Raw genomic sequence first — 27,039 nt, 5'->3', positions numbered from 1 at the left:
CAGATACCTGAATCTGGGAGCTTCTACGTATCCTTGGGAGTAAAGACGCTTCTAGTGACCTGCTAACTCGGCCTAGATATCCATGCTAATTAAAATGCTCATTTCCTGGGGGAGCCGAGTAGGTGGGAATGCTGATGAAATCAGAGAAGCTGGAGACTACAGGAAATGTTCCCAGAAGCGCTACCATGCGCTCCTCGGCATAAATGTGGTACCCTGATCTTATCGGTTGCGTTCGGCTATCTCGAGAATAAGTGATACCTTGGAATAGGTAGCCATTGTTACCTACTATAAACTCTCGAATACGAAAAGTCTCTGTTGGCCCTTTGGCGAACTGTATATATGATAACAATTCTCCTTGAATGCCTATAATCCGTAGGAATCTTCGAAATATGACAAGGTCGAAGCAAATACATACAAACATTTCGCAGAACTCCTTGAATACTAGTGATCAATGTTCTAATATATCTCTGAACCAAAACGACTAAAGATGCAAATGGAGCAAGCTCCTTATGGTGGCTCACTGGTTCTGCTCTGTTGGTAACACCACATCTCCCACCATAATTGTTCTGCTACCAGGGCCCTTCCCAATGTTCTCGCCTTCCTTTGTTGAAATTACCGCATATCTACCAAATTGAACTCTACCCTCGACTTTTCGCATCTTGGGCAGCGCAGCAAATATTTCATTGCGTCTCACGCCCGTAGGCTGGTCAACGCACAGCATCTGACAGCGCTGGCAAGGGTCAACCGTATCAAAGAGGAGCTGGTCTTGTCCAATACGAATGGATGACCAGTGGTCTTCGGCATAGGGGTGTTCGACACGAGCTGGTTGACAGGCCCGCTCAGCAACAACGATGTTGCTCTTAAACAAATCTGCACCAATGGCCTTGCTCACGCCGGAGGAAGGCTTGGTGTTTGCTTTGATTATTTCGTTGAGACGGTTGACTGATGCCCTCGATACGATTAAAACGGACATTTCGTTTGATACGAGCACGTATTTTTGGCAATTTTGGCGCGGTATTCGGTCCGCACGGGAAAAGGAATTCAAGGTAGCAAACCTCCGGAACCGATTCTTCCAGATACTAGCGAGGTTTGGTGGCTTTATATCGAATGCTGCATCATGTGAAGAGAACCGTGCAAGAGTACAAGCTACACCTAAGAGCTCTGTAAAGAATGTTGAGACCACTGGCGAGGCGTAGGCACGAAGGCATGAGCTATGCTCGTAGGCACTGGGCACTCCTTTTCGACAACTCGAGCGCACTGGAGAACTCATAACGCTCGTACTTCTGGCATCCCAAATAAGTGGAATTTCGAGGCTGAATGGACCATTTGTGGCCTTAGGATTGCAGGTGATGCGAAGTATGCCGCGTTCCATATCAACAGATGGATATATAGAAGCCATCTGAGGATATTCTTTCTGCTTCAAGGGAAACCCGGTCACCTGATGAACGAGGTACCATTCTCGGTCCCATGCAAGCCCTTCTCTTTTGACCTCCCAACGCTTGCCTCCAGGAATCTTGAACGGGGCACAACCTTTGATGGGAAATATCGTCAGACTCTCAACATAAAATTGAGGGGCGACTATATTGTTCGCATCCGTCGGAGGACTCAATGGCACCAAAGGAGGGACTTTCTCCACATAAAATTCCTCGACGAAGTCTGTTAGTGAGTCTATATCCTTCAGATTGGTCATTGCTCCCAGACTAACACGCAGAATGCCAGTTGGCCGGCCATCTAACACATCATGGTCATCACCGCAACGTAAACCAGTGGCATAATGGCGACGTAGCTCTTCTCCTGCCCATCCAAGAGACATGGCCGTTCGTCCAGGGTTGCAAACAGAACCAGAACGCAGTTGGATGTTGTGTACCGTCGCCAGTTTTTCTACCTCGGACTTAGGGATCCACTCGCCGTGACTGTTTCTCATATTAAAAGCGATGATCGGACCTTGGAGGGCGGGGTTCCCATAGTCTGATTGGTAAATCTCGCAGACCTTCATGCCATTGAAGTGCCTCAATCCAGAGAGTCGATCATAGACTTGCTGAGCGAGAAACCCAGTATGGGAAGAAATATTCGACATTGACCCGTATAGACGTTTGTGCGTCGTTAGGGCGGCATCAAGTGCAATAATGCTGTGGAACGGAAGGGTGCCATCCTCAAGCCGCTCATGGATTGAGGTTTCTTTTTTGGCATGCCATTGCGCTCCGGATGCTATCACCATATCCACTGTACCCCCGCCAAAAAACTTTCGTTGCTCAAGTACGGATGCAGTGCGTTTCCGGACGATCAAACCCCCCAAATCAGGAAATCCAAAGATTTTGTAAAAACTGAGCGCCGTAAAATCCGGCGCGGTGGCTGCTTCACCTAGGTCAAGAGGAGCGGTTGATAGAAACGAGGCGGCATCAAGCAAGGTGAATACATTCCTTCCTTCATTGGCAGCGGAACGGATTTGCCCGCACCACTGAAGTGGGAGACGTCGACCATTCATGTTAGATTGAGCTGGAAAGGCAAACAGCTTGGGAATTTTCGACTGAGCTGTGCCTAGCTCAGAGATCCAAGCGTCTACATCGGTATCATCGAAACATTGACAGCCCATATCCGCGAGTTCCCGAACACCAATCACACTGGTGTGGGAATCAACGTGGTACCCATACCAAAATCCCCTAGGGTCATCTCGAAAAGATTCTCCAATCAACTTAATAGCTGCTGTCGCATTTGCCACAAAAACCACATCAAACTCATCGGGGCTTGCATTGAAGAACTGGAGGACCCGGAGTCGCACGTCGTCTGTCCGCTCTGTAGACAGCTGTGATGATACAGACATCGAATGGGGATTTCCGAAGAGACTGGATATCATATCATCCGAGAATGACTCGATAAACGATTTGGCATAGAGCGTTGTTCCGGCGTGGTCCAGATACGTTGTTCCTGCATCCCGTGAAATATGGCAGTCAGTACAGATGAATCAAGTAATATTAAATGCTAGGTCATACCATTGAGAAGAGGATACTCCTGTTCACGAATGGCATCCATACCCGCCAAGTATCCCTGGCCATATTGGGACTGGACGGATTCCTCAATGCTCTTCATCATAAAGTGGGTGGACGGAATCGAAGAATGTAGTGTGTTCGTTTCAGGAAATACTGTGCCTTTGCGAAGTTGAAGACTCAAGCGGCGATTGTCTCAGTGAGAAGATATGACTGCCGTAGAGCCTTCGCGGTAGACATTTATAGCTGGAATATATGAAGGGGAAACAGTCTTTGTGGTCATACAGTATACACCAGGCTACTTAATGGGTTTCCTGGCGACGACGTATGTCCCCTGTCCAGAAATGTTTGCGCTAGAAGCGAAGATGAATACTGTAATCGTTTGATGAAAAGGCAAACTTTGGACTAATTACCTCCGACCAGCTTGCTGCAAATGTTCACCACAATTCAACAACTGCGAGGAGCCCTGTTTAACTCCTTGCAACCATCAGACCGTCCTTCGTTTGCGGTCCACTACAAACTCTTTATAACCGACTTTGTATTCACCAAAATCTCGACAACTACGAGCGCGACCTCAGTCAAATTTGCGCGGGGTGGACGTTTAATCCCTTTCTTTAGGCTTTTTATTTTTTTATTCCAATTTTTTTCTACGATAAAAGTGCTCAAATAAATTCCTCCAAATAGAACAACCGGCAGATCAACAGCGTTCCATGCAACAATAGCAAGCAACCCCGACTACATTGGGGTCTTAACATACACAAATTTCTGGTGTTATTTTGCAGCAGCAACTTTGCTCGTTGGAGATTTCTGAGATTTTGCCCGGCGCAACGGACAGAAGTTGATGTCCAACAAACAACGAGCTACAGTGATTCTCGAAATCGGCTTGACCAATGCACACTGAGTAATTCTTTCTGGCCCCACCGCCAAGGCCTTAGCGCGGATAAAGGATTGGACAAGCCGCATCAAATCGAGACGCCGTAGTATTATGCCGCCATGTAGTACAGTCGCAATTCGGATTTATCGCTCAACGATAAAACCATAAGATGTAATTTTATATTGCCATTGTAAGAAAATCTACTCTTGGCCATGCTCTGGCTAATTGATGATATAGCGGGCCTGAGTTCGATTTTAAGGCGTTCAATACAGGGCCTCAGAGAGCAAGCGAGCAAAAGAAACCGGTGCAGTTTTACGAACCCACGTACTACAGCGCTTGTCAATTCTAGAGCTCTGATTTAGGGTTTTCTCTGATACTTATCCAACCAGAAACTTCATACACTTCATGGGCTCAGATCAGTAAAGACCTAGGGATACATAAGGAAATTCCTATGTATGTACACTTGATGATACTGTACAAACATTCGGTTCTGTTGATTTCGACGCTCTTGTGCTTGACACACGCTCTGGTATACCGGGTGATTCGAAGTAATAATTGAAACTGATTCTGAGAGATCAATCTAGGTACACGATAGAATGCCGTAATCATTTCCCTCTGATATTTGCCGAGAAGTAGCTATTGCTATGGCTTGGTTAAATTGAGCGGCAGTATTTGTGAATCCATCACACGATATCAACGGAGGGCTTGGTCTGGTTGGCACGCCGAGCAATGTCGATGTAAGCATCTGCATCGCTTCCATGTTTAGCGATATCAATAGATGGGTCGCTCATATCAACACGTCGGGCAATGTCCATAGAAGCATCTGCCTGGCTTCCACGTTTAGCCATACCGATAGGTGAGTCGCCTTCAACGCGCTGGGCAATAACGATAGAAGTCAGGCTCCCATCGATGCTTCTGACAACATCCGCATTTACTGCATAGGATTTGACAGATGCCAAGGGAAGCGCTGACGCAGCCGTAGCCAAGCAAAGAGTAAGAGCGCGGAGTTGCATTTCAAACTCGAAGGAAGGAGGTATGAGTTAGCGAGAGTCAACACAGAATACGTTTGGAACGGAATCACTCACTGTATGAATGCCGGACACTGAGAAGAATTGTTGTTAAATAAAAGATGAAGTGGATGAACCATTGAGCTCTTGGTGGCATCTTATATGGCTTCGTTCGTATGACAGCTTACAACGGAGGGCAAATATCAGCTTTGTTTCACCAGAAGCCTGGTCTTATTAACCTCCCGTTCTTCATTTGTTCTCCTAGTATCGTGGCTGTTTACCTGGAGACAGTTCACCAATGAGTTCGACCAGATACATGTACAAGATCAAATCCAACACGAGATACCTGCGAATCTGATCGATACATCGTTGAATATTCAACTTAGAGTCCAATCTTCGTAATATTCACGCACCGTCCCGCATAATAGCTCATCATGAAATTGCATTATACCTTTTGGCTTGGATAAGGCCTAGCTTTGTTTATAAATAACATCATGTCATTATATTCCACAGTACCAAAAGAAAGATTATTCAGATTGTTGACCGTCTCAAAGAGCCAGACTGTGAATGATCCGGTATTGTTGAAAATCTTGAGTAAACGTCACCTGCAACTAAATGCACGGTTTGTCCCATAGTCACTTGATCAACGAGCAGAACTGCGTTAACATGCTCATAATGTTCATGTTCAACAGTAATAATAGATTTCAACATGATATGCTTTATTGATGATACCCTTACAGTAGCCCATCCCCTGGATCATCACAATTTAACTCAACCTTATGTGAATTGCTCTCGTATCTAGAATACAGCGCAGATTACGAATATTGATTAGCCTGGCGCCCCATAGTATGCCGCAAAGAGTAATTTCCTCTTGCTTGGTTGGGGTGACACTCAGTAGGGACGAATTATTGGATATTGTTCGACAGGAAGTACTGTACCCGAGATTAATAGATTTTCTCTAAAGATTGTCTGGCATGGCTTGCAAATACAGTCATTCTCAAAATCGGCTTGACCGAAACACACTAAGTAACTCTTCCCTGGCCCCGCCGCCAAGGTTTTAACGCAGTTGGTTTATTGAGCAAGCCGCATCAAGGTGAGGGCCACAGTATTATGCCATCTGTATTATGCCGCCGTATAGTATTGTGACCGTTAATTTTACTGACCAACGGCCAAATGGTAGAATGTAACTAAACATGGCAGAATATAGGACTATACTAAAGGATTTATCTCTTGCCCATCATTTTCTTAATAAAGTGTGCTCAATATTTTGTCCGCGCTAAAGCCTTATCGGTGGGTCCAGAGAAGAGTTACTCAGTGTGTTTCGGTCAAGCCGATTTCGACAATGGCTATATCGGGTTACATTGACTTAAACTCATCCTTCAGTACTCTTTTTCCCTTCGAGAACTTTATAATGCAGTGTTTGAACATACCCCAGCGCGCGAGATCCTGCCTATGTCGGCCTAGAACATGAACCAGATGCCGAGTCAGTTGAAGATACAGTAAACGTCAATTTGTACCTATATTCTGCGCTGTACGTACCAAATAACAAAACCCTTCTCTACGACGTCACCTCTAGCTGAGCCCGAGCCAAACACACCCCTCCCCCCACTTCATTGTAAGATTCTTTCTCAAGCCTACTTTCGAAACACGCTATACCCATTACGGTTAATTCTCCCAAAACCCTTGCTTGGCAGTACTCCAGTAGAGTCGTAAATAACAGCTTAAAAATAGCTCCTGTATTATACTCCGTATGGTTTCTGGGGGTTCTAGAACATTGATCCATTGGACAAGCTAAATAGAGGGTGGGGAGCCGTCTCAACGCTGCGGACCTAAAGAAAGGTGCCCGTTAGACCATGCGTTATTTTTGCCATACTAGCAACAGAACGCGATCTCGCATCTCCATTCGTACACTTGAAGAAGGAAAGCGGGGATGGATTAGGCTGGTCATCCCAATCTGGGTACTAAACTCGGGTTAATTTAGTTCCTAGGAAGGCGCTAATCCTACCGGGCGCCACCCAGGATTCTGCCCTTTCTTTCCGTCTTCTCGGACGCATAAAAAGGCCACATTTTGCCCCTCGGGGCTAGAGACTTTGTTCTTCTATCCTCGCATCTGTTCCAAACCGAGGTAGTGCACAGCACGATAAATTAAAAATGAAGAGACCGGTTCCGATAGAATCTGGCCAGTCAACAGTTGACCGACTATCGGAGATATTGTACCATCGCAATTCGGCAATGTCTTTATCGTTTGATTCCGAGCAACAATGCCTCCATATCACCGGTTTTCCTGATATGGACCGCTCGGAATGCGTTAGAATACTTTGTCAAGCACAATCTGACTCTTGGAATTTGTTATTCAAGGAAAAAACCTCACAAGGTATCATAATCATCAAGCTCGTCCCTGTTCTAAATGAGCGTGACCTGGACCAAATTGAGCGTGTGTTTGCTCAAATTGAGCGTGACATTCAAAGTCAACGTGATCATGATCAAATTCATGATCAAATTGAGCATGAGTTAGCTCGAAGTGAGCATGACTTTCGAAGTACGCGTGACAACCAAAGAAGCTTGAATGCCCTCCGAGCTAGAATGCAGCGGATGCATACCCGCCGATAATCTGCGCATGAAAATCGAATCCAATTATCTAGCGGACCCTGCCACAATTTACTCCTAACTAGGGCGACACGACAGCTGCTATCTTACGCCGTTCGGTTATGTCCGTCTAACCGTATCTACTCCGGAGTTGGTACCATTGTCCTTGTCGAAATGTTACCGGCGCTCACAGAATTTTCTAGCAGAGAATTCTTCGCGCTGCGATAGATGTTTTGCATATGCATGCCAAATCTCGCGCTTGCACAGATGCTCTTGGGAGACGTCCCCTGGCATGTCTTGTCTCCCCGTGTTTGACTCGAGCGTGAGGGGACCGGAATGAGAATTGTGGCCTTTGCGATCGTGACGATGAACAAACACTACTGCATTGGCTGAGATGAAATATTTCCATTTTGATAAATCTTGCCATCCATATTCAATGAAGCCGACGAGGAGCGCCGTACATGTCACGCTGAATGTCTTGGCGCGGATTACCAATGCCATCAGACATTCCGATCGAGGCTTTTTGTATTTCGCGTCGTTTGCATACCCCACCCTCGCCGTTCTCTCTCGGCCCAGTGAGAGGGTCGGTAGCTTTGAAATTACACTTTCTTGCCTTGTAATTAGTATCTAAATCTAGCATTTGCGGATTGAAATTATGTTCCTGCTGACGGCCAAGGACGAATAGAATTGATGCACCATCTTTAGATGGACGTTGTCAAGAGAAAAACTAATGCGGTAAAAATCTGGCACAAGAACGGGGACTGCGAAAACGCCATCCAATACGTAGTCAGTAATCTGGCAGGTCTCGCATCACGGGTTAGAACACAGGTCACGCTTCGATAGAGAGTGTGTTCGCAGTATGTTGATAGACACTCAGTGGGCGCATCGCGGTGGTGATAATACAAATTGCTTACCAGAACACCCGACTGTATGGCTAGTTCGTCTAAATTACGCAGTAGGCTATCATGTGATATTCCTTACAATACATTTCGATAATCTGAAGCGCGCTAAAGCAAAGTGAGCCTAGCAAGTTTCAAAGGAGGGTTCGAGAAAGAACTTCTGCGATTAAATGATTTCGATCCATCTTGTACCGAAAAAGCAGGATAATTTTTGTGGTTGAATTATTACAGTATTGCCACACAGAGACCATCCAGGTCGACGCTGCTTACGGGAGCATTCTCTCCGAATGCTTGGTCGTTGGTCACATTTGTATTATTGACCATGCTCATTGGCAAATTCCCTCGGTGTGGATGTGATTGTGAAGATAAAATTTCAATATGGGCGATGCTAGATTCAGGTTTGTGCGGATGACGCGTATCATGCAGAAAAAAAGTCCCTAACAACTGAATCCTTCTAGATATGCCAGAACCACTATTAAAACTGGAGAAAAGACGGTTCACGAACGCGGTCCGAGACGACTCCAATGGCAATCTCTACCTACTCTTCAATCAATCCGGATGAACTTCAGTACGCCGGCCTTCCTAGCCCCAAGATCGATAAGAACTGGAATAAGCTTATTGGAAGTTCGTACACACGAACATATTCATTCCACTGTCGTTCTAATGGCTCTATAGGTCGATACTTTCGTTTAGAAGTCTCTGAAGTATCACTACTGAACCAAGACTCCGAGCTCCCAGCGCTCACGAAGATGCATAGCAATGAGCGAATAGCCAAAGAAGGTTTCTACGGCGGGCTTGCCCTCAAATAGAATCCACGACTTCGGTGATCCATCTTAAAGTTGCCGACCTCCAAAAAGCGTGGCAGCATCCTACCCTAGCTCGACCATAGAAATGCCCATGTGATATCTTAAATTGCTTACAACGTGAATCTGAAACAGTTGGTACAGTAGCAGTGGGATCTCTACGAAATAATATTAAAGTGTACATTTTTAAACGGGATGGCGGGCTGCTCTTGACCGCCGGATCACCTCCTGGGAACTGGAGGGAGGTCTCTATAGTCCCAACCATGTTGAACACATCTCAAGTTTACAGTGTATCATGTTTCCTGGTAATACAAAAGGCCAGCTACGTCCCCGTTTGCGAATGTTTTAACATTGTTTATTTTCTACGCCTTCCCTTGGTATCTCTGCAATATGTCGTTCCGGTCATCCTCCTTGGCTGAAAATCTCACGCAAGAGCTTCAATACGCATTATATAATTGCGCGTCCGCTGTGAAGCCAGTCTCTCTGAGCGGAACCTCGAATTTAAATGCACTTGAGCCGCCTTTCAAATATATGTGCGTTACATCTTCCGAGCCACAAGAGCTTTTGCCTAGAACAAAATCGAAGAGAAAGACTGTAAGCAAAGTTCCACCTCTCATTTTCAACATGTCAAGCCTGTCAACTTATACGCGCTGGATATATTACTAGATGCGAACTACACTCACAGACGCCGCTCCTCTGCCTTTCCCAAATTCTTGAAAGATCCTCATCGCAGACAAGCGGTGGATGCTGCTTACAAACAGTATGTCTCAGTACGGAATATATGCAGAGCCACGGTAGTTTTCCTTCATTTTCAGTCTTCCTCCTTGTCAGGGTCGCCTCTCAAGTTAGGACGGGTTAGCCAGAATTAGCTGTACTGTAGCGAAATTCTGTACGCGTTAGGTTTCCAGGTCAGGTCATGTTCATCGGAATCCTTTACTGTATGCGAATTACAAATTTGCACTTCTAGTTCTTCCTAAAACCTTTATATTTTGATATGCAGGCTGCCACTATGATCTAAATACATCATCTCTCTACGAGATTTTTCCAAAGTTCCCGGTGAGCTTGGAGTATCACCGGTAAATTGATTCCACTAAAGTCAATGAAAAGTCTGGGGTACACCAGTACCCCGGGCAATAGTATCCCACTATGGAGACGTGACGATGCTTGCTATTGTGCCGACGTCGGCACTCGACCAATTCCCACAGGATGAAAATGACCGGTTCGTCACCCTTCAGGTTGGCTCGGAGTGCTTGCCAACTGCCCTACCACAACAGTATCGGTATTGTGATAAGTGAAAGTCGAAAGCAGATTCCCCTCAAGAGATATATACTGCATACATTGTTTCTCAGTCCATACTGGAACAACGAGAGTCTATATATAGACCTGTCTGCAAACAATTTCATAGAACAGATCATTTAGATAAAAAACTTGATACACTCGGCCTTATCCCCCTCACACTTCTCTAACCTGAAGCTTATCCTTCAGCAGCGCATGATCGAAAATTTCTTGAATGCCTTCATGATATGATACGAAGCTAGTCGCTAACCACTTTTTAAAAAGATGATGCCGCTGAATGTAGCGAGCTAACGGTCAAGAATACCCGTAGGAACCTGCGGCTGTTCGGAAGTCTCCATGTCCCTCCAAATCGTATCGGTCGGAGAGGAAACATAAATCTATTGAGGCTGGACATCTGCTGGAGGCACTCGGCCTCCATCTTGATGGAATGGGTGTATTAGATATTGTAGCACGAGTTTCGGTTGCTAGCAAGAATTTGTCCAGTGAACTGTGAAAGCCGAACTTGTCTTCTACTGTACCACCCCACGATCCATAGTCACAGAGTCGTCGTCGTTTGGCGTGCCTTAACATGATGGTGTCCAAATCCAGGTGTCATCGTGAGCCCACCTCCAATTTTCCAAACTCGAGTAGCAATCTCATGATCTCCGTACGGCCATGTTCCGCGGCACGGGACAATGGTGTTCGGCCCTCGTTGTCTTTTGAGCCCACCTCCACCTTACTTGTTTGGAGTAGCAGTTTCACGACCTCCTCATAGCCAAATTCCGCGGCCCAGGACAATGGCGTTCGGCCCTTATTGTCTTTTGAGTCCACGTCCACCTTCCTAGTCTGGAGTAGCAGTTCCATGACCTCTACATTTTCAGTCTGTGAGGCCCAACATAATGGTGTTAGACCCTCGTTGTCTTTTGAGTCCACCTCCACCTTTCTAGTCTGGAGTAGCAGTTTCACGACCTCCTCACAGCCAAATTGCGCGGCCCAGGACAATGGTGTTCGACCCTCGTTGTTTTTTGAGTCGACGTCCACCTTTCCAGTCCGAAGTAACAACTGCACTGCCGCCTTAGAACCATTTGACGCGGCCCGGGCCAATGGCGTCAGACCCTCAGAGTCTTTCGAGTCCACGTTCACCTTCCCTGTCTCGATTAACAACTTCATCACCGCCTCATGGCTCGATTCTGCAGCCCAGGATAATGGTGTTAGACCGTCGACGTCTTCTGAGTCCAGTTCCACCTTCCTAGTCTCGAGTAGCAATCGCATGATCTCCGTACGGCCATGTTCCGCGGCTCGGGACAATGGTGTTCGACCTTCGTAGTCTTTTGAGTCCACGTGAACGTTTCCATTCCGAAGTAACAGCTGCACTGCCACCTTGTAACCACTTGAAGCGGCCCAAGATAATGGCGTTCGCCCCTCGGAGTCCTTCAAATCAACATTTACCTTCTCCGTCTCGAGTAATAACCTCACTATCGCCTCGTGACGACTCATTGCGGCCCGGCATAGTAGTCCCCGGCCGCCGGGATCTGTCCATCCAGTTTCAGCCCCTGCTTGGATTGACATTCGAGCTGTATTCTCATTTCCATGAAAAGTAGCCCATACCAGTGCAGGTCTCGGGGTGCAAGAGTTGATGCGATAGAGGTACGAATTGAGAAGAAAATAAAGTCGCCGGTTGGTCTGACATAATGAGTTGATATCTCGTTCTGTCTCCAGGGATGCTATCACTAGGAGTAATTCCGAGGGCAGGTCGAGTAGCGACATAATAAAGTATGACCAAGTGAGACCGAGAAGATGATGTAATCAGATCGTTGTCGACAAATTTAGGATAGATTCTGTAGCTGGTGCCCGAACAACTTCAAGAAAATTGATACAAGGAAATTTGAGATAGGCGCGACCGAGAATACCCCGCTGAGGTGGAAGGAAAGCAAATAAGCAAAGTAGTGGCTAGATTTATATCATATTCATCCTTTCACGTGCTTTTGAATAAAGCAATTCCTAGGAGTTTTGCTGTCCAGCCTATTAAGGTTCAAAGAGGGTGGTTCATCGGAAGGTCCATTACTCCTTGGGCCATGACTTGTTAGCGGATGCAGCGTAGTCAATAGCAAATGATTCCCGGGCTCCTGGGAACATCTTGGCACGACCTAATTCGGATTTATGGATAATCCGCTTAGATATCTCTAAGCGAGTGACGCATCCCACCCAAAAAGCGCGTACATCAGCACTTAGTTGATTCAATCACCCACCATGCCATCAGATCGTTCTCAATCCTCTCGAAATTCAACAGAGCAAGAGGGTAGGATATCATTACAGTAGCGAACTCTACCGTCTTCGATGACACAAACTATATTTGCGTGGAAGCTTCTAGGAGTTCCAGTTTCTAATATTAGGCTCTTGTATCTGTCTTATAACTGATGAAAAGAAACTGGTATTATTACGGGTATGGACAAAACGTGTCAGCTTTCCCGTGTCATGTGATTAGGTTTTGAAATAGCATCTCCATATTTCCGACAAGGCGATGTTGGGCGCTACCGTAACTCTCCTCTGAAGGCGATTTATATAATTCTGAAACCTCTCCTGACCGAGCTGTTACAACTTATGTTAAGCAATCTGAGTTTCTCTGCGACAGAAAAGAGGAATGTAGAAGAATTCCAATATAGGCTGATCTGAATGCTATGTATTACACGGAAATTAGTCCTTTATGTGTTGAACTCATAAGGCGGCCCCCGCAAGACTAGAAGGGCAATCACCGGTGTTATTTCTGGTCATCAAATGGGTGCGTTAACGAGAACGTTAGTGACGAGATCGATGATAAGTACGAGAACGTCGGACACGGGCAGGGTGTTGGTGACGAGAATTTTGGTGAGAGGAGAGCATCGAAGGGAACGTTGGTGACGAGGGGAACGTTGAAGAGCAGAGAGTTGAAGAACAGAGCGTTGAAAAGCGGTCAGGAACGTTGAAAACAGGAGGGCCTTTATCATCGAGATCAAATGTAATTGTTTCTTGGGATCGTTGGAGCCTTGGAATTAGTTCCCAACTGCGGCGTTTGTGACCCTATTTGGTGCGGGTGACACCGTTGATGAATGTATAGCGGAGGCGGAGCACAGTTGCCAAATCGACGCGACCGAGATGGATGCCGCCACACTGAATCTGATGGCTTTGGCTGACGTGAACTGACATAATTCCTATCATTATCATCAAGTTAATAAAATTTCATTATACTTGCTACCGAACTTGTCAGAGTAAATAGACTTCACTGCATAGCAACGACCTTTTATGTGTTCAGCCTTGAAAACTTCCCCGTCTTCTTGTAAGGACAAATCCGCGGAGTGAGTTTGGTCATAATTTAAGCTCGGGAAAAAGGAAGTACAGGGATCGCAGCGAATTGAGTCGACAAGTGAGTCGAGAAATCGATCTTGCTCGAGAATCGCACTTTGACCTGTTCTTGGTCTGTCACCTTTTTTGGGCTGTTTGAAGTTGTTGAGCACCTCGTTTTACCACCGCTTTTTCACCACCGCTTTTCCGACCCCCCGTTTATACACCCCCCGTTTATACACCCCCCGTTTATACACCCCCCGTTTATACACCCCCCGTTTATACACCCCCCGTTTATACATCTCCGTTTGTCCACCCTGCGAACATTCGTTCCATCGCACGGCTTTGAGCCTCATATTTACTATGTTTGACACTTAAGCATCGAAATAGATCTCAGAGTACACGTTTCAAGAACATTTGAATTTTTCACCCCCACTAGACTAGCAGCAAACGAACGATTGGGAAGACGGTGAAGCCTGTCTGACTGGGCTAATGATCATCGACAGCTCAGCCACATGCGATGTGCTCTTGAATTGACGCGGTTTAAGATTTTCGGGGGTTCCACACCCAAGGATTCACAGATTTGGAATTGCAGGAGCTCGATGGACTACCAAGCGAAGATGAACCTCGGCTGTCAGACAGAAAAGTGAAACGAGGTCATTCAAGATCATGGTCAAAATTTTCAATTTTGTTTTTCCTTTGCAGCGCAGTGGAAAACTGTTTGGTAGTAAAGAAGAAATCGAAAGATGGCAATTGCTGATTAATAATGAACCTCAGTTCTCTTTTGGGGATAACATAGAGAGGCATATACTGGATCGACAAACGAACCAAGTATACGTAATTGGTGATCAATTCTGATGGGCATCCCTAAAACCGGTGCATGTGGGTTCATACTGAAATCTAGGGAAACGGTTCGCTCCGGATAGGTGAAGGGAAGGAAACAAAAATATATTGCGGGCGGTCAGAGCTAACAACCAAACAGTTGACTTGCTTTTCTTGTCCTCGTTTGTGAATGTCGATCGCGGCCCCCAAACGCAGCTAGGTCCATCGAATTGAATATCTCTTCAGCCTTGACAACGTCCATCTAAAGATGACGCATCAGTTCTACTCGTCCTTGACCAATCATTCTGATTGACAGCAGGTCGGGACTGGTCAACCAGCAGGAACGTAATTTCAATTTGAAGATGCCAGATTCAGATACCACAAAGAGATGAAAAAGCATAATTTCACAGCTACTGATCCTCTTTGAGCCGAGAGGGAACGGCGAGGGTGAAGTATGCAAACGACGCGAAATACAAAAAGCTTCGACCGAAATGGTTAGTAGCGTTGAGAAATGCGCGGCGAGATATTAGTGTGATATGTACGGTGTTCCTCAGGGACACATGGGCAAAGAGTGCAGTGATGAGCAAGACTCTATTGATGCAGCTCCTACTGTAACTGCAGGATTGCGAATTTTCTCCGAGGTCCCTCGAATGGGGATGGTGACTTGTGCGTTTGGCCTTATGGTGGAACGGACCAAAAATTCATTACAGTATGCTATTAAATTTGTTACATGTACAGCAAGTAAACTTCAGGCACCAAAGTATGGATGCGACTAGGTAGTGCGATATAATTCCTGACCTTAGCGGCAACATGTATGTCGATCAACAGTGTCTATTAGGATCTAGCCGTGGGGGCTATATACCAGAATAGAACTAAGAATGTGGTGCCTTTGGTATCGGACAGTCAATAGATAGACATAAGTATTGGTCCTTCCCCAGGCAAATATACTTCTTTGTCTTCTGTCATCGATCGATCAATCTCAAGATGCAGTACCCAAAGGGCTGGCTTGCTCCAGTCGGCACAGCTCTTCTTATTTTGTCTACTGTTACCCAATATTCTGATGGAGCTGCCATTGGAACTCTGGGATCAATTGGTTCCAGTTCCAGTTTGATTTCTACCTCGTATGCTACATCTTCCCTGTTTGAAAGTGGCACAGCAGCAACTGAGATAAATCACAGGTCTCCTGGTACGAAACCGTCAGCTGCAACCGCCACCACGCATCCGACTCCCACTGCATCTGTATCTTTGAGCAGTTCCAGCCAGTCCGGCAATAAGTTTTCGACACTCTCTAGGAGTAGCCAAGGTACCACTGGCTCTCATGTCACTTCCTCGGACCACGACATTTCCTCGTCGTCAGTGACTTTGACCTCATCGTCTTCACCTTCTAAGAAGTTGGATTCTAGCAGCACTGCTTCTCGTACAACTTCCTCACGGGTTGCCAAGAATGGCAGTAACAGCTCAGCTTTTTCTTCAAGTGCTAAGATACCTCAGCAGGATGCTGCCAGCGCCACGTCTTCTAAGACATCTAGTGAGCATGATACCTTAACTTCAGAACGCTCAACCTCCAGGTCTTCAGATCTAGAAAGTACCAAGGCTTTTGAAGCATCGAGTAGTAGCAGCAATGGGGCCTCCTCGAAAGCCTCATCGCATGCCACTACGGGTACCATTTCAGATGCCCCGGCTGTCCAGATAGTCACTGAAGTTGTATCTGGTACAACCGAAAAGGTCCCTGTCATTTCAGATACTGCGGAGTCAACCCTAATTACTCTTGCACCTGTCACAACAAATATCGCTACTTCGCAAGCCACATCAAGCGCGTCTTCAGTTTCGACCGAGCTTGCAGCTCTGATACCCATTCTCAAGTCATGGAAAAAGAACCCTACATCGAAGAAATCAAACACCTTGAACAAGATCAAGGATGTTAAAAACCATGTCGAAGATTTTATTTCCCAGATAGGCACTGAGTCCTCCTCCAAAGGATGTGGCTCAAAGAAGAAGAGAAGCGCGCTGGGTGATCTCTTTGGTGATATCACTGGATCTCTATCGTGCATTGATAAGGGTCTAGATGATGCTATTGACAAAGTCAACACCAACAATGTTAATGCTATTGACAGTACCGTGGAAAAACTAACAATGGGGAACACAAACCTCGACAATGACACCGAAAATGACGATTCCAAGGACAAATATTCCAAGGACAACGACTCCAAAGACAATGAAAGCAAAACAGATGATGATTCATCTACCAGTGAAGCAAGTTCGAATACTTCCAAAACCTCCTCAGACACTTCTTCGTCCACATCATCCTGTACAACACACACGGCATTGCACATCACTACCAAGTGTGTTCCCACTTCAAAGACCACTGGAGGTTCTACAATTTCAACAACAACATGCACGCCCTCTACCACCGTGACGACAGGAGGCTGCTCTGTAACTGGATTGACAACAACTATCTCCAGCTCCGCGTCAAGCACAATTTACCCCCTCTGTGCGTCCGGAAAATGCGGCAATGGCAGTGGATGTGAAAAATACACTGGACCCCTCAGCGGTGCTCTGGGGGCCACTGTGTCTACCACTAAAACTTGTTCTTCGGTATCAACAGTCACTACTGATATAGGTACTGCAAGCTTTGGCACCTTCCGAAGCGTCGCCGAAGCAGCTCCAACGTCAGATTCCAATGCCGCGGAACGGTCCTCTTCTGCAAACGAAAACTTGCTAGTGGCTCCTTTAAACAAACGGGCACTTCTGGAGCCCGCGGATTACGGTCTACATGTTTCGATGATGAGCTTGGCTCTTACCAATAGTAATGCATGGGCCTCCCAATATGGTGGCGCTTCTGGGACTTGGTCTGACTGGTCCACTGAAATTGGACAATTAGACGGCATGAACGGCATTTATGGCTGTACAGTGGTCTTTATCGTATCCACGAAAGGTGTCTATAGGTCACACATCTGGCAAGAGCCGATCTTCGTCAATAAGCAGAACGAGCCGTCGCCGACTGCTTACTTCCACGAGCAGACCTTCATGGCTCTTCGTGGCGGTGTTCAAAATGAAGCCGAGAGTCTCCTTGAGCTCATTGGGACCAAAGAAAATAAGGGTGTATTGCATCCAGAATACAACCCTCAGGTCCATGTGGTCACTCCTTTTGCGCTTGACGGGCAGACCCTCGAATATTTTGAACGCGCGCACCTTCTTGCCGACATGCTGACCAATCTCTTTGCTCAAGAGGATACGACAAGGAAGGTCTGGGGATATCACCGTTATGATGAAGAAACATCCATGGCAGCGTTTGGATTCCTCGGCAGAACGATTGTGGAACATGATCCTGTACAGTTCGTAATTATGGCTCCAGAAGAAGGAGATCAGGCTCCGAAAAAAATGAAGTTACAGGCAGGTGGCGGCTCTGGGTCGAGGATCGCCTCGTGTGGCAGCAGGACTATGACCATGGCTTTACTCAGCGTCTGAATAAACGAGACCTTGAAAAAGATGTGTGCCTGGTTAGCAATAGCTTATCGGAATCGTCTACTTCCTCATCATCGTCCACACCGACTACTATTACCACTTCCGTGTCGAAGTCGACCACTTCCTCGTCATCGTCATCAAAGATTTCCGCCAGCTCAACACACACCATCACTGCTTACTACCAATACGACAGCAAAAGTGATTCTGCTTTCTGCGAATTTGAGGGTCATGAGGGAAGATATCAGCTAAAACCCAGTTCCTCCGGTGTCACAAGTCATCAGCCTTGTGATTGGAGCACGATGCCGCCCACCCTGGCCACCACTCCTATCACAGCTTACACCACCTATATAGATGGCACCGTTGGTCGGTGCACCGATGGTGAATACGGCAACGCTAATGTCAACGACATTCCGACATGTACTGGTTCCGCCTCGGTCTTCTCTACCAATGCTGCAGTCGCGTCCGCATATTCTTCTTCTGCAGCTGCCGTTCAGGCTTCTCGAAAGGCAGAGAGCGGAGACTGCACCATTATCCATTCTGAGAACCTCTTCGGGGACTCAATAGAGTCGACATTCTACCTATACAACCTTGGCACTTGGGCTGACGAGGATACGGTTTACAAGCAACAGGACGGCTGTGGTGCACTTGATGCCTGGGTCTGGGAAAAGGCAGATGATGGTACTTACCAAGCTGGATTCGATCTCTCTGGCTTCAAGGGTGGTTGTATCGAAGCAGCCATTGTATCAGCTGGTGGACCCAAGATCACATGCAACGACCTGCCTGGCAAGAACGAGAATCTGAGCAAGGATGATGAAGCCATGTACAAGAAGGTGGAGAAGGCGAGAAAGCCTTGGGGTAGACGATAGAACAGCATCACATTCTGCACAATACTCGAAAACCTTCTTCAATAGTGTCTTCCTCCTTCTCATTGATTTCCTCTTCTGACATCAGATGTTTTAAATTTGCTTTTAAGGAAAGTTGTAGGTGATGATCGCTCAACCAATGGAGATGGTTCAATTTGAACGCTGTCTGCTAGTAATAAAGGGGATACTGGTTTGTTCCTTAGGACACGTTTTTATATAGTGACCTATAACATTTTCCCGTCTAACATGACAACGATGATGATATTTCTTAGTCAATCCGTATGCATATGACTTCTGTACAGTATGACTATTCCACGGTGATAGCAGATTCTCCGAATCCCGTGGATCAAGTAACAAGCAGAAAGTAGAAGTATTTGTGAGTGGTTACGGGAAGCCTGAGTGTTTATAGCCTCTCCTCGTTAAAGTAACAAACAGAAGTGGATTGGATGGTTTCAGTAGGCGGCAATGTATTCAGACTGTACTAAGGATCCGGTATCAATTGTCATTTATGTATCGTGCTTACATCTCCCGTGCGCATTATTGGCACAGCCACAGCTCTGGTAAATTCAGCCACCATATACTAAGATTACCATCTTCATATGTAATGGGAAAACCCGTATCATTCTGTTCGATACTCAACATTCGCATCAACTTCAGCCTTGTTCAGATCATGTCCCAACGAAAAGAAAGTGACTAGTCCAGTCCTAATTAAGATTGCCTCTGAAAAATGGAGCACTATACTTCTGGCTGTCCGATGGTCGAGACATGAATACGCCAATGTCTTCAACTTTGTCTGCGATTTACCGTTCAGCTGATTCAACAATCATACATTGACGTCCCTGCGTTTTCCGTGCGTGTCACTTACAGCTTGTGTAATGATGTTTTAAAAGAACCTTACTCTGTAAGCTTGGCAAAAGCCGCTGTCTGCACTAACTGTATCCAGCATAGTGTGCTCTGAATTGGGGTTTCAGAAACAATTTCTCTGTTTAAATATGGAAGCCAATTTCGAATCCAGTCATTCCGAACTGGTACATTCCTGGTGTACAGAAATGTATATTTTGACCACTCCCACAACGACCTTTCATGATTTCGATCTGGTAAGCATAGAACACTGTTTATTTACCGAGTTGCTCAGCATAACACATGTTAGCTTCACTAAAATTTCTTGCCAGGGAGTTCGACCTTAAAGGCGTTGGTTAACCATAATACATCAGACATACTCCAAACATGGAAGCCAAGTGGAAGAACCATTGTTCTGGGCAGCTTTGCTAGCATTAAAGCATGTGGCTGGTCTTGTTCAATTTTTCTTTTGCCCTTGACATTAATAGACTGAAGATATGACGTAGCCCATGCATGAAGGTTGGGGGCGGTTAGGGCAGGATGTACTTAAGTAGTTAGACGCGACACTTCTCATGTCACTTTGGATTTCTTGGCACCAGGGGTCGTTTACATCATTTCTCCCAACTCTTTCCACTCTGACAGAATGTCATCCCAGAATACAAGACACGAGGACGTTTATGGACCATTGCCCTATCAACAAGGATACAGAACCGGAAGAGCCGCTGGTCCTCCGGGAAGAGAAAGAGAAACGACTGAGAATAATGAACGGGCGGAGGATATTTACCAACATTCGGAACAGCGGAGGTTTATCAAGGCCCATACCCCGAGTCATTCACAACGCGAAATCTTGAACATCGCCTACCCAGCCTACGGCGAGGTCCCTCTGATAGACCCTAGTGATCATGATTTCAAGGGTAAAAGATCTCAGTGGGCCCTTGAATATGAGGCTGCATGCGAGGACGGACACCTCGCCACTGTGAAGTCGATGGTGTCATCAAGAAAACATACGCCTCTTTTTCTTCACTCTGGCCTCACTTATGCTCTATGTGCTGGTCAGGTAGAGGTTGCCGACTATCTCCTCTCCGTTGGCGCACCAATCGCGAGTAGTGCGCCGCACAACATCATACGTGCACCCCGCGATACAAAGATTCCCCTCCTCGATGTTCTCGCACAGCACGGATGGAGACCGGTGTCTCAAGTCTGCAGCGAACAGATTCTCCCTGATATTGTGGGGGATCTTCCCCTGCTCAGCTGGTTCCTCGACCACGGCACAAACCCCGATTTTAGGCCCAGTCGCGAGAACTTCATCAATTGTTCTGCGCTAGAGAAAGCTGCAGGCTCTGGCAGTCTCGAAGCCGTGCAAATGCTTGTGGATGCAGGGGCGGACGTTCATCACGATGCGCTACACGCCGCTGCTTACAAGAAAGCACCGACCAAGGAGGCGGATGTGGACAGAATTCCAGTGATGGCCTTATTGGTGGAAAAAGGAGCTGATGTGAACAAGAAGCGGCAGTCCCCCTACGTTACTCACCTTTATCCTATAGTCTTTGCTGCGGTCGCAGGCGCTGTGGAAAGGGTGAAGTGGCTATTGGAGCATGGAGCCAATCCCGAGTTAGGTTGTCCAATTCTTTATGGGAATGCAATGGATGTGGCCCAAGTGAAAGGAAATGAGGAGATGCAGAGGGTATTAGACGCGGGTTTGGCTGCGAGGAAGTGGGAAAATGCTACTGCGTGAGATAAATTGTGATCTGCACCGTGTTTTTAAGTACCTTTCGTTGAGGGATTTCCGAAATAGACATATGCACTTGCGCTATCGAGTGCAGCACGAAGTAAAACACGGCAAAAACCTCGGGCTACTAAAATCGCTTGAGCCCCTGAACGCTCGTCAGACGATAAGCTGTACAACAAAGCTCCTGGCCCCCATCAGGATCATCACATCACAGAAGAGGCGCCCCAAATCCTATTAGATCACTAAAGCCCAACAGCGCCTTGGCCGAGTTTGTGGGCACCAGGTAGACACCTCTGTACAGTAAACGCCTTACAAAACGCCTTGCACTTGCATATCGGTGGGGCCCTCCCTCTTAGCTCTAAACTACATTGTACTTGTAGCCCCCAACCATGCACATCATTATCAAACCCCTGAAATACCTGAAACACTAAAGGTAAACCCACAGTGATTGCTCCACGTTAGCTACAGCCTCACTTGCAACTGGTATGGCCTGAGCGTATATACAACCAAGGTCCCGCATAAGAACTCTAGCAGAGAGTCAAGCGGAGCCTTAAATGAGCCCCGGGCTCTATATTAATCTACGCAGAACTGATTTCAGCAGGATGTGGAGCATTCTCTACATCGTAGTGGAGCACTGATATTTCAGTCCAGGATTGGGGACGTTGCAGGGTTTAGGCAGGTAGCCAGAAACTAAGATGTCATTCGTGGTTTAGGTAGGGACAATGGCTAGATGTGTAGTACCAATGTACTAAATTCTAGATCCGTCGACTGAATGGAGGCCGACATTTTGATCAAGTGAAATGGCTCTACTTGAGACGAACTGATAACTAGTAAAGACCCAGGGGCCATAGCAATGATACTGTCAGGATGAGGAATTGATGTACTGGCTAATACTGAACACGTCCAATAGAATCATATGATTAATTGAAGGTGTTAAGATCAATTGAGCCATCTCAGGGGTCTCTGCATAATCCGAGCTCCAGCGTGTTACGACACCACCTTCTGAGTCTAGCCCGAGTGCCATACGAAAACTAGGGAAACTTGTGAACGATGAACAAGCCTTGAGGTTTTGGGGTCTATCTTTTACCGCCCTTTTACCATCCCCTTTTTCCGCCATCCCCTTTTTCCGCCATCCCCTTTTTCCACCATCCCCTTTTTCCACCATCCCGTTTATGCACCCGTTTATACACCCGTTTATTCACTTTTTCTTTATCATCCCATTTTATGCACCCCGGTTTATTCACCCCCTTTTCCACTACCGCTTTTTCACCACCGCTTTTTCACCGCATCTTCTTTATCATGCCGGAAGTGTTGATTATAAGTGATGCTTCAGTGTTCATGTTTCTGAGGGGAGTTAATTATGTGTTTGTTGCATGTTGTCTAAGATACAAGTAGGCTGGTAACAGGTATATATATGTATGCACGTGATCCCAGCCTCATTATTATCTCAGCAACCGGGATATTTCAACAGGAAGATTGATCTGTGTCTTCACCGGATGATGTGCATTCGAACATGAAAGCGGGTAGTCAATTCCAAATGGGCCTTGATCTTCGTCTTGCTTCTGTCGCCTCTTCTTATCTTCGAATCGTGTTCATCTGGAATCCCATAAAGTATATGACAGCATGCCATTGTGGCCCTCGTTTAAGTGACATTTACTGAATGAAAGCCAAGTTTAGCGGATACGTGCTTGCTTGAGCGGATAGTGGCATGGGCGTTGAAGACATGAACAACTTATTCCATTTTATTTTCCCACGCTGCAGAAGTCGTATGATTATAGATTGAGTAAGGAATATCATCGTCGTTGTCATGCTAGCTGGGGAAATGTTATGTGTAACTATATAAAGACATATCCTAGGGCACAAATAATATCCCCTTGACTGCTAGCAGATAACGTTCAATGGAACCCTCTCCAGCAGTTGAGCGATCATCGCCTACAACTATTCTCAAAAGCAAGTTTAGGACATCTGATGCTAGAAGAGGAAATCAAAAATGTCTGAGAAGGAGGGAGACACTATTGAGAAAGGTTTTCGAGTATTGTGTAGAATGTGATGCCGATATCCACTTCGTTCTCCGAATGAAGAAAACTGGCCAGATCTACACATTGACTTCGAACGCGAAAGAATGGCCTCTCTCTACAGAACAGATAGTAAGTTGCTCCGCTCATGTCACTCATTAATGTAAGTATACTGGTCGCTCACAGGACAAGGAGTCGAACCACCCTGAGCCGATTCAAATGACGATGGACGAGCTAGCCACAAAATATCAGCGACGACGTGTTCAAAGGGAGCACAGGTCGGATCATGTTTCCTCCGAAGGATTGGAGAAACCATAAATGAGAAACTACTCCATGATTTTTGATATGTTCTTGCATCCTATCTATGAGGCATTATTAGAGATAAATCCAAATAAATATCGGGTTGGCTTCGGAAAATCCCGGAGCTCAAAGAACCTTACGTAATGGAACATAGAAGTCGAGAGAGTAACTTAAAAGAGAGTGGGAAATTGAAGACTATTGGAATGTCGAAAAGGCTAATGAGTATGCCATTGACATCCAGAGGAAAAGAGGGCTCCCAGGAGTCCTTATTGGCTTTGTGACGGTTCATGGATGCTTGGGTTTACCACTACGCCATCTGGCCAAAAATGCACAATGTTTGGTCAGCGGCCAAACACCCAAGCTACTATATATGCTCGATCTCTGACAGACTTCCTTAATACCCTTGATCGGCTTCTGGGAGACTTGGACTGTATTCCTGGGAACAACTATCAGCACTCCCAGGAAGCTAAGTGATCCCGGGATCGCGAACAAGCCTCCTGGGAACATGCGACAATGCTCCCGGAGTATAGGCTGTTTCTTCTGGGAGCCAGGATGTCCCTGGGAACTGGCAAAGGGTCTACGTGGATCACCCGGTTTCTTTGGACGATTCCCACTCCTTTGTGCGCTACATATTGGTAGATTTAGTAGACGACATATGATGCTTATTAGAAGCCATTCAGATAGATTTCATTTGCCGGGGAAAGCTTTTTTAGCCAAGTTTCTTCCAAGTTCTGCTCGCGAGCACAGTCTCTAGCACTACATTTTGAAATGTGAGAGACTCTGGCCTACGTCTGCTACGTACAGTACCCGATAGGAAATCCCAAATCTTCTATGCTCCATCCAGCTGGTCTTTGCACGGATTCCTACATCAAAGGAAAAAGCCACTTTCTGTAACCAACTTAAGGGATTCTTTACTCCTTGAATATAGGCTCGGCATCTAGGAATAAAGATATATAAACTCCCGCCTTGATCACATTGTAGTACTGACCACCATTCATAGCAATTATATTCGTCGCCCAGAGACTATCCACGTACCGGCCTTTCAACAGAAAAGGAACAGGGTGACAAATTCTAAACATTGTTGATATTGCGAAGTCGAGGATCAATAGAATCAAGATTCAATGCATTCGAACCACTGGAATGCTTTGCGGCGCGCGAGGGGTACCTTCGCTCGCGCTCTGCATTGCTCGTTCTATCGCTGACCCGGCGAGGCCGGCTCAACCTCGGGCTTCTTCGAATGCTTGATGTGCCCTTCACTTGCCGACCGGTGCAGACCGAGTGGTTTTCTTTGCTTGAAAGAGGTTCAGAATGTTTGGACGACTCCCGAGAATACCGGGTTCTGATTGCATTCATAGTCCTCTCAGGGAACAAATCTCGAATACGACTCCATGACAGATTTTGAGAGTCTCTCAGCCTCAACAATCGATGATCATCTTCAACAGTCCACTTGCTGCGCGTGAAGGTTGACCGCTGTTGCACAGTCGTAGCCTCTCGCGCCACATTTTCCATTGCTGTGGTGCTTGTAGCGATGATACCGTATGCGTGTTGTAGCGTTTTTGTTGCAAGCTGAAGCACTGAAAGATTCTCTTTGAGAATATCTGCACCCGCAATGTCGTCAGAAAACTTGGCCTCAGCAGTGACCAGGCTGTAAGCGCGCTTTAGATATCCGATCGCATTCCTAAGCCCTGCGAGATTGCTATCGGAATAACCTTCTGTATTTTCAAGTGGTGGATCTCCGGCTCCTAATGGACTTGCTCGTTTTCCTCGTGGCTTGTTTGCATTTGTGACAGTGGAAGTCCGGTATCGACGTCGTTTTGGAGGGGAGGTATTTGAATTTTCCAAAGCTCGCTTCCTTTCCTTTGGAGCGCAGTTTCTGTAATACTCCCCGTCACTTTGTCTAATACGATCGTCTTCGAAGACATCGAAGACTCGAGTCGTCCCAGGGCCTTCTAAGCCAGCCACAGAGGGAGTATCACTAACTCGGGAGGAAGGATAGAGAGCGACTTCCTCAGGATAGTCGGGGTAGTTTCCAGCGGTTGATAATTCGTCATTATGATAGAGGTCAGGCGAATTAGCTCGAGGGAGCTCGTTGGGTTCTGACACTGGAGGGACCGTATTAATCCCAAATGGTATGGGGTGGAGGCTGTTTGGAATATGTCTTACCGAAGCCCATTGTACTATCTTCTTGTAGCACATTATTCTCCGGGGTATAGCTTCTTTCTTTCGGGGCGTCCGGTCGCCTCGTTGCGTCGATAGTCTGGGTTTCTGAGCCAGTGGAAGAGCAACCCACTGAGGCTCCTGGCGCTGGCTGCCAAAATATTTGATGGTTCAGCGTTACCATGATAGATCCAAGTAGTTCTGAATGGAGGGCGAAGTAGGAGATAGTAAAGTTCAAGTTTGAATGATATTTCAAGGGATAGTTGGGACCATTTATATGTCATAGCTTACCCGGGGGTCAATTGTAGTAAGGTGTTCCCAGGAAAACCAGCCTGATATCATTCACAGTGGCGGATATACAGTCCGAAACAAAACTAGATCCGCCAGTCGTAGTCATAGTCTTGCGTCACATGGTGCGGCAATGGGTTCTAGATCTATGGTAGAGCGTGCCAAAAGACTTGCCAAAGGACAAAGCGAATATTGTTCCTAGGATCAAATGATACAGGATATGGAGCGACGAGGGCAAGGGAAAGTATTTCCGTGATTCTCCTATGAAGCAGGTCCTGAGTGAAGTCGGCAGAATTTACTAGGGGGACGCAAGGCACGAGGGAACGTAGAGTTGAGGTGCTGAGTTTCTCATGCAAGTACAGTAGAAGGAACCGAGTCGATCGACGGAAAATTGTGAGCACTGTAGCAACGTGGGAATATGTCATCTCTGGATCTGGACTCCCAGGAACACCAGTAACAGCGCGGTTACCATCGGAGCAGGCGAAAAGCCTGAAATCAAGACGAGAAGGGAAGGGGCTGATCAGGGCAGAGCAACGGGGTGAGCGATCAGGATGCTCAGTGAACAGCTCAGGGTCGCTCAGTGGGCGACTCAGGGCGACGGGGTGACTAACTCACCCTGTGATCCCTGAGCCGATCGCAACCCGAAGCGGCAATGTTACCGTCAACATTATTACGAAAGAAAACAAGACAAAACCGAAAAAAAAAAAAAAAAAAAAAAAAAAAAAAAAAAGAAAAAGGGAAAAAAGAAAACCAAATGATAATATGTCCACGAAATGATACCATGTACAATGACACATGTTTGATTATTGATCTA

At 46.4% G+C, this 27,039-nt stretch overlaps 8 protein-coding genes across 8 annotated transcripts; 4 read left to right on the top strand and 4 right to left on the bottom strand.

Moving 5' to 3' along the window:
* Positions 1–517: 517 nt before the first annotated feature.
* Positions 518–3,090, bottom strand: N7446_007846 (uncharacterized protein; the record flags this gene model as incomplete). The annotated part of the gene is made up of 2 exons (XM_058516591.1): positions 518–2,925; positions 2,991–3,090. 2 exons carry the CDS (start codon positions 3,088–3,090, stop codon positions 518–520), a joined length of 2,508 nt encoding a protein of 835 aa, XP_058370237.1.
* A 1,451-nt stretch (positions 3,091–4,541) lies between these two features.
* Positions 4,542–4,871, bottom strand: N7446_007845 (uncharacterized protein; the record flags this gene model as incomplete). The annotated part of the gene is made up of 1 exon (XM_058516590.1): positions 4,542–4,871. One exon carries the CDS (start codon positions 4,869–4,871, stop codon positions 4,542–4,544), a length of 330 nt encoding a protein of 109 aa, XP_058370236.1.
* A 4,003-nt stretch (positions 4,872–8,874) lies between these two features.
* On the top strand, positions 8,875–9,159 carry N7446_007844 (uncharacterized protein; the record flags this gene model as incomplete). The annotated part of the gene is made up of 2 exons (XM_058516589.1): positions 8,875–8,974; positions 9,026–9,159. 2 exons carry the CDS (start codon positions 8,875–8,877, stop codon positions 9,157–9,159), a joined length of 234 nt encoding a protein of 77 aa, XP_058370235.1.
* A 1,881-nt stretch (positions 9,160–11,040) lies between these two features.
* Positions 11,041–11,925, bottom strand: N7446_007843 (ankyrin repeat domain-containing protein; the record flags this gene model as incomplete). Its single annotated transcript, XM_058516588.1, has 1 exon — positions 11,041–11,925. One exon carries the CDS (start codon positions 11,923–11,925, stop codon positions 11,041–11,043), a length of 885 nt encoding a protein of 294 aa, XP_058370234.1.
* A 3,627-nt stretch (positions 11,926–15,552) lies between these two features.
* On the top strand, positions 15,553–18,036 carry N7446_007842 (uncharacterized protein; the record flags this gene model as incomplete). Its single annotated transcript, XM_058516587.1, has 1 exon — positions 15,553–18,036. One exon carries the CDS (start codon positions 15,553–15,555, stop codon positions 18,034–18,036), a length of 2,484 nt encoding a protein of 827 aa, XP_058370233.1.
* A 296-nt stretch (positions 18,037–18,332) lies between these two features.
* Positions 18,333–18,899, top strand: N7446_007841 (class 5 chitinase 1; the record flags this gene model as incomplete). Its single annotated transcript, XM_058516586.1, has 1 exon — positions 18,333–18,899. The coding sequence occupies one exon, from the start codon at positions 18,333–18,335 to the stop codon at positions 18,897–18,899; it is 567 nt and encodes a 188-aa protein (XP_058370232.1).
* A 1,480-nt stretch (positions 18,900–20,379) lies between these two features.
* N7446_007840 (ankyrin repeat domain-containing protein) lies at positions 20,380–21,471 on the top strand (the record flags this gene model as incomplete). The annotated part of the gene is made up of 1 exon (XM_058516585.1): positions 20,380–21,471. One exon carries the CDS (start codon positions 20,380–20,382, stop codon positions 21,469–21,471), a length of 1,092 nt encoding a protein of 363 aa, XP_058370231.1.
* Positions 21,472–24,851: 3,380 nt separating this feature from the next.
* On the bottom strand, positions 24,852–26,121 carry N7446_007839 (uncharacterized protein; the record flags this gene model as incomplete). The annotated part of the gene is made up of 2 exons (XM_058516584.1): positions 24,852–25,882; positions 25,944–26,121. The coding sequence occupies 2 exons, from the start codon at positions 26,119–26,121 to the stop codon at positions 24,852–24,854; spliced, it is 1,209 nt and encodes a 402-aa protein (XP_058370230.1).
* Positions 26,122–27,039: the final 918 nt, after the last annotated feature.

Source organism: Penicillium canescens (assembly GCF_028828765.1).
Source record: "Penicillium canescens strain IBT 15451 chromosome Unknown utg000005l_segment0_segment0, whole genome shotgun sequence".
Taxonomy (NCBI): domain Eukaryota; kingdom Fungi; phylum Ascomycota; class Eurotiomycetes; order Eurotiales; family Aspergillaceae; genus Penicillium; species Penicillium canescens.
The sequence above is the reverse complement of the archived record's forward strand: the minus strand, read 5'-3'. Positions and strand labels throughout refer to the sequence as shown.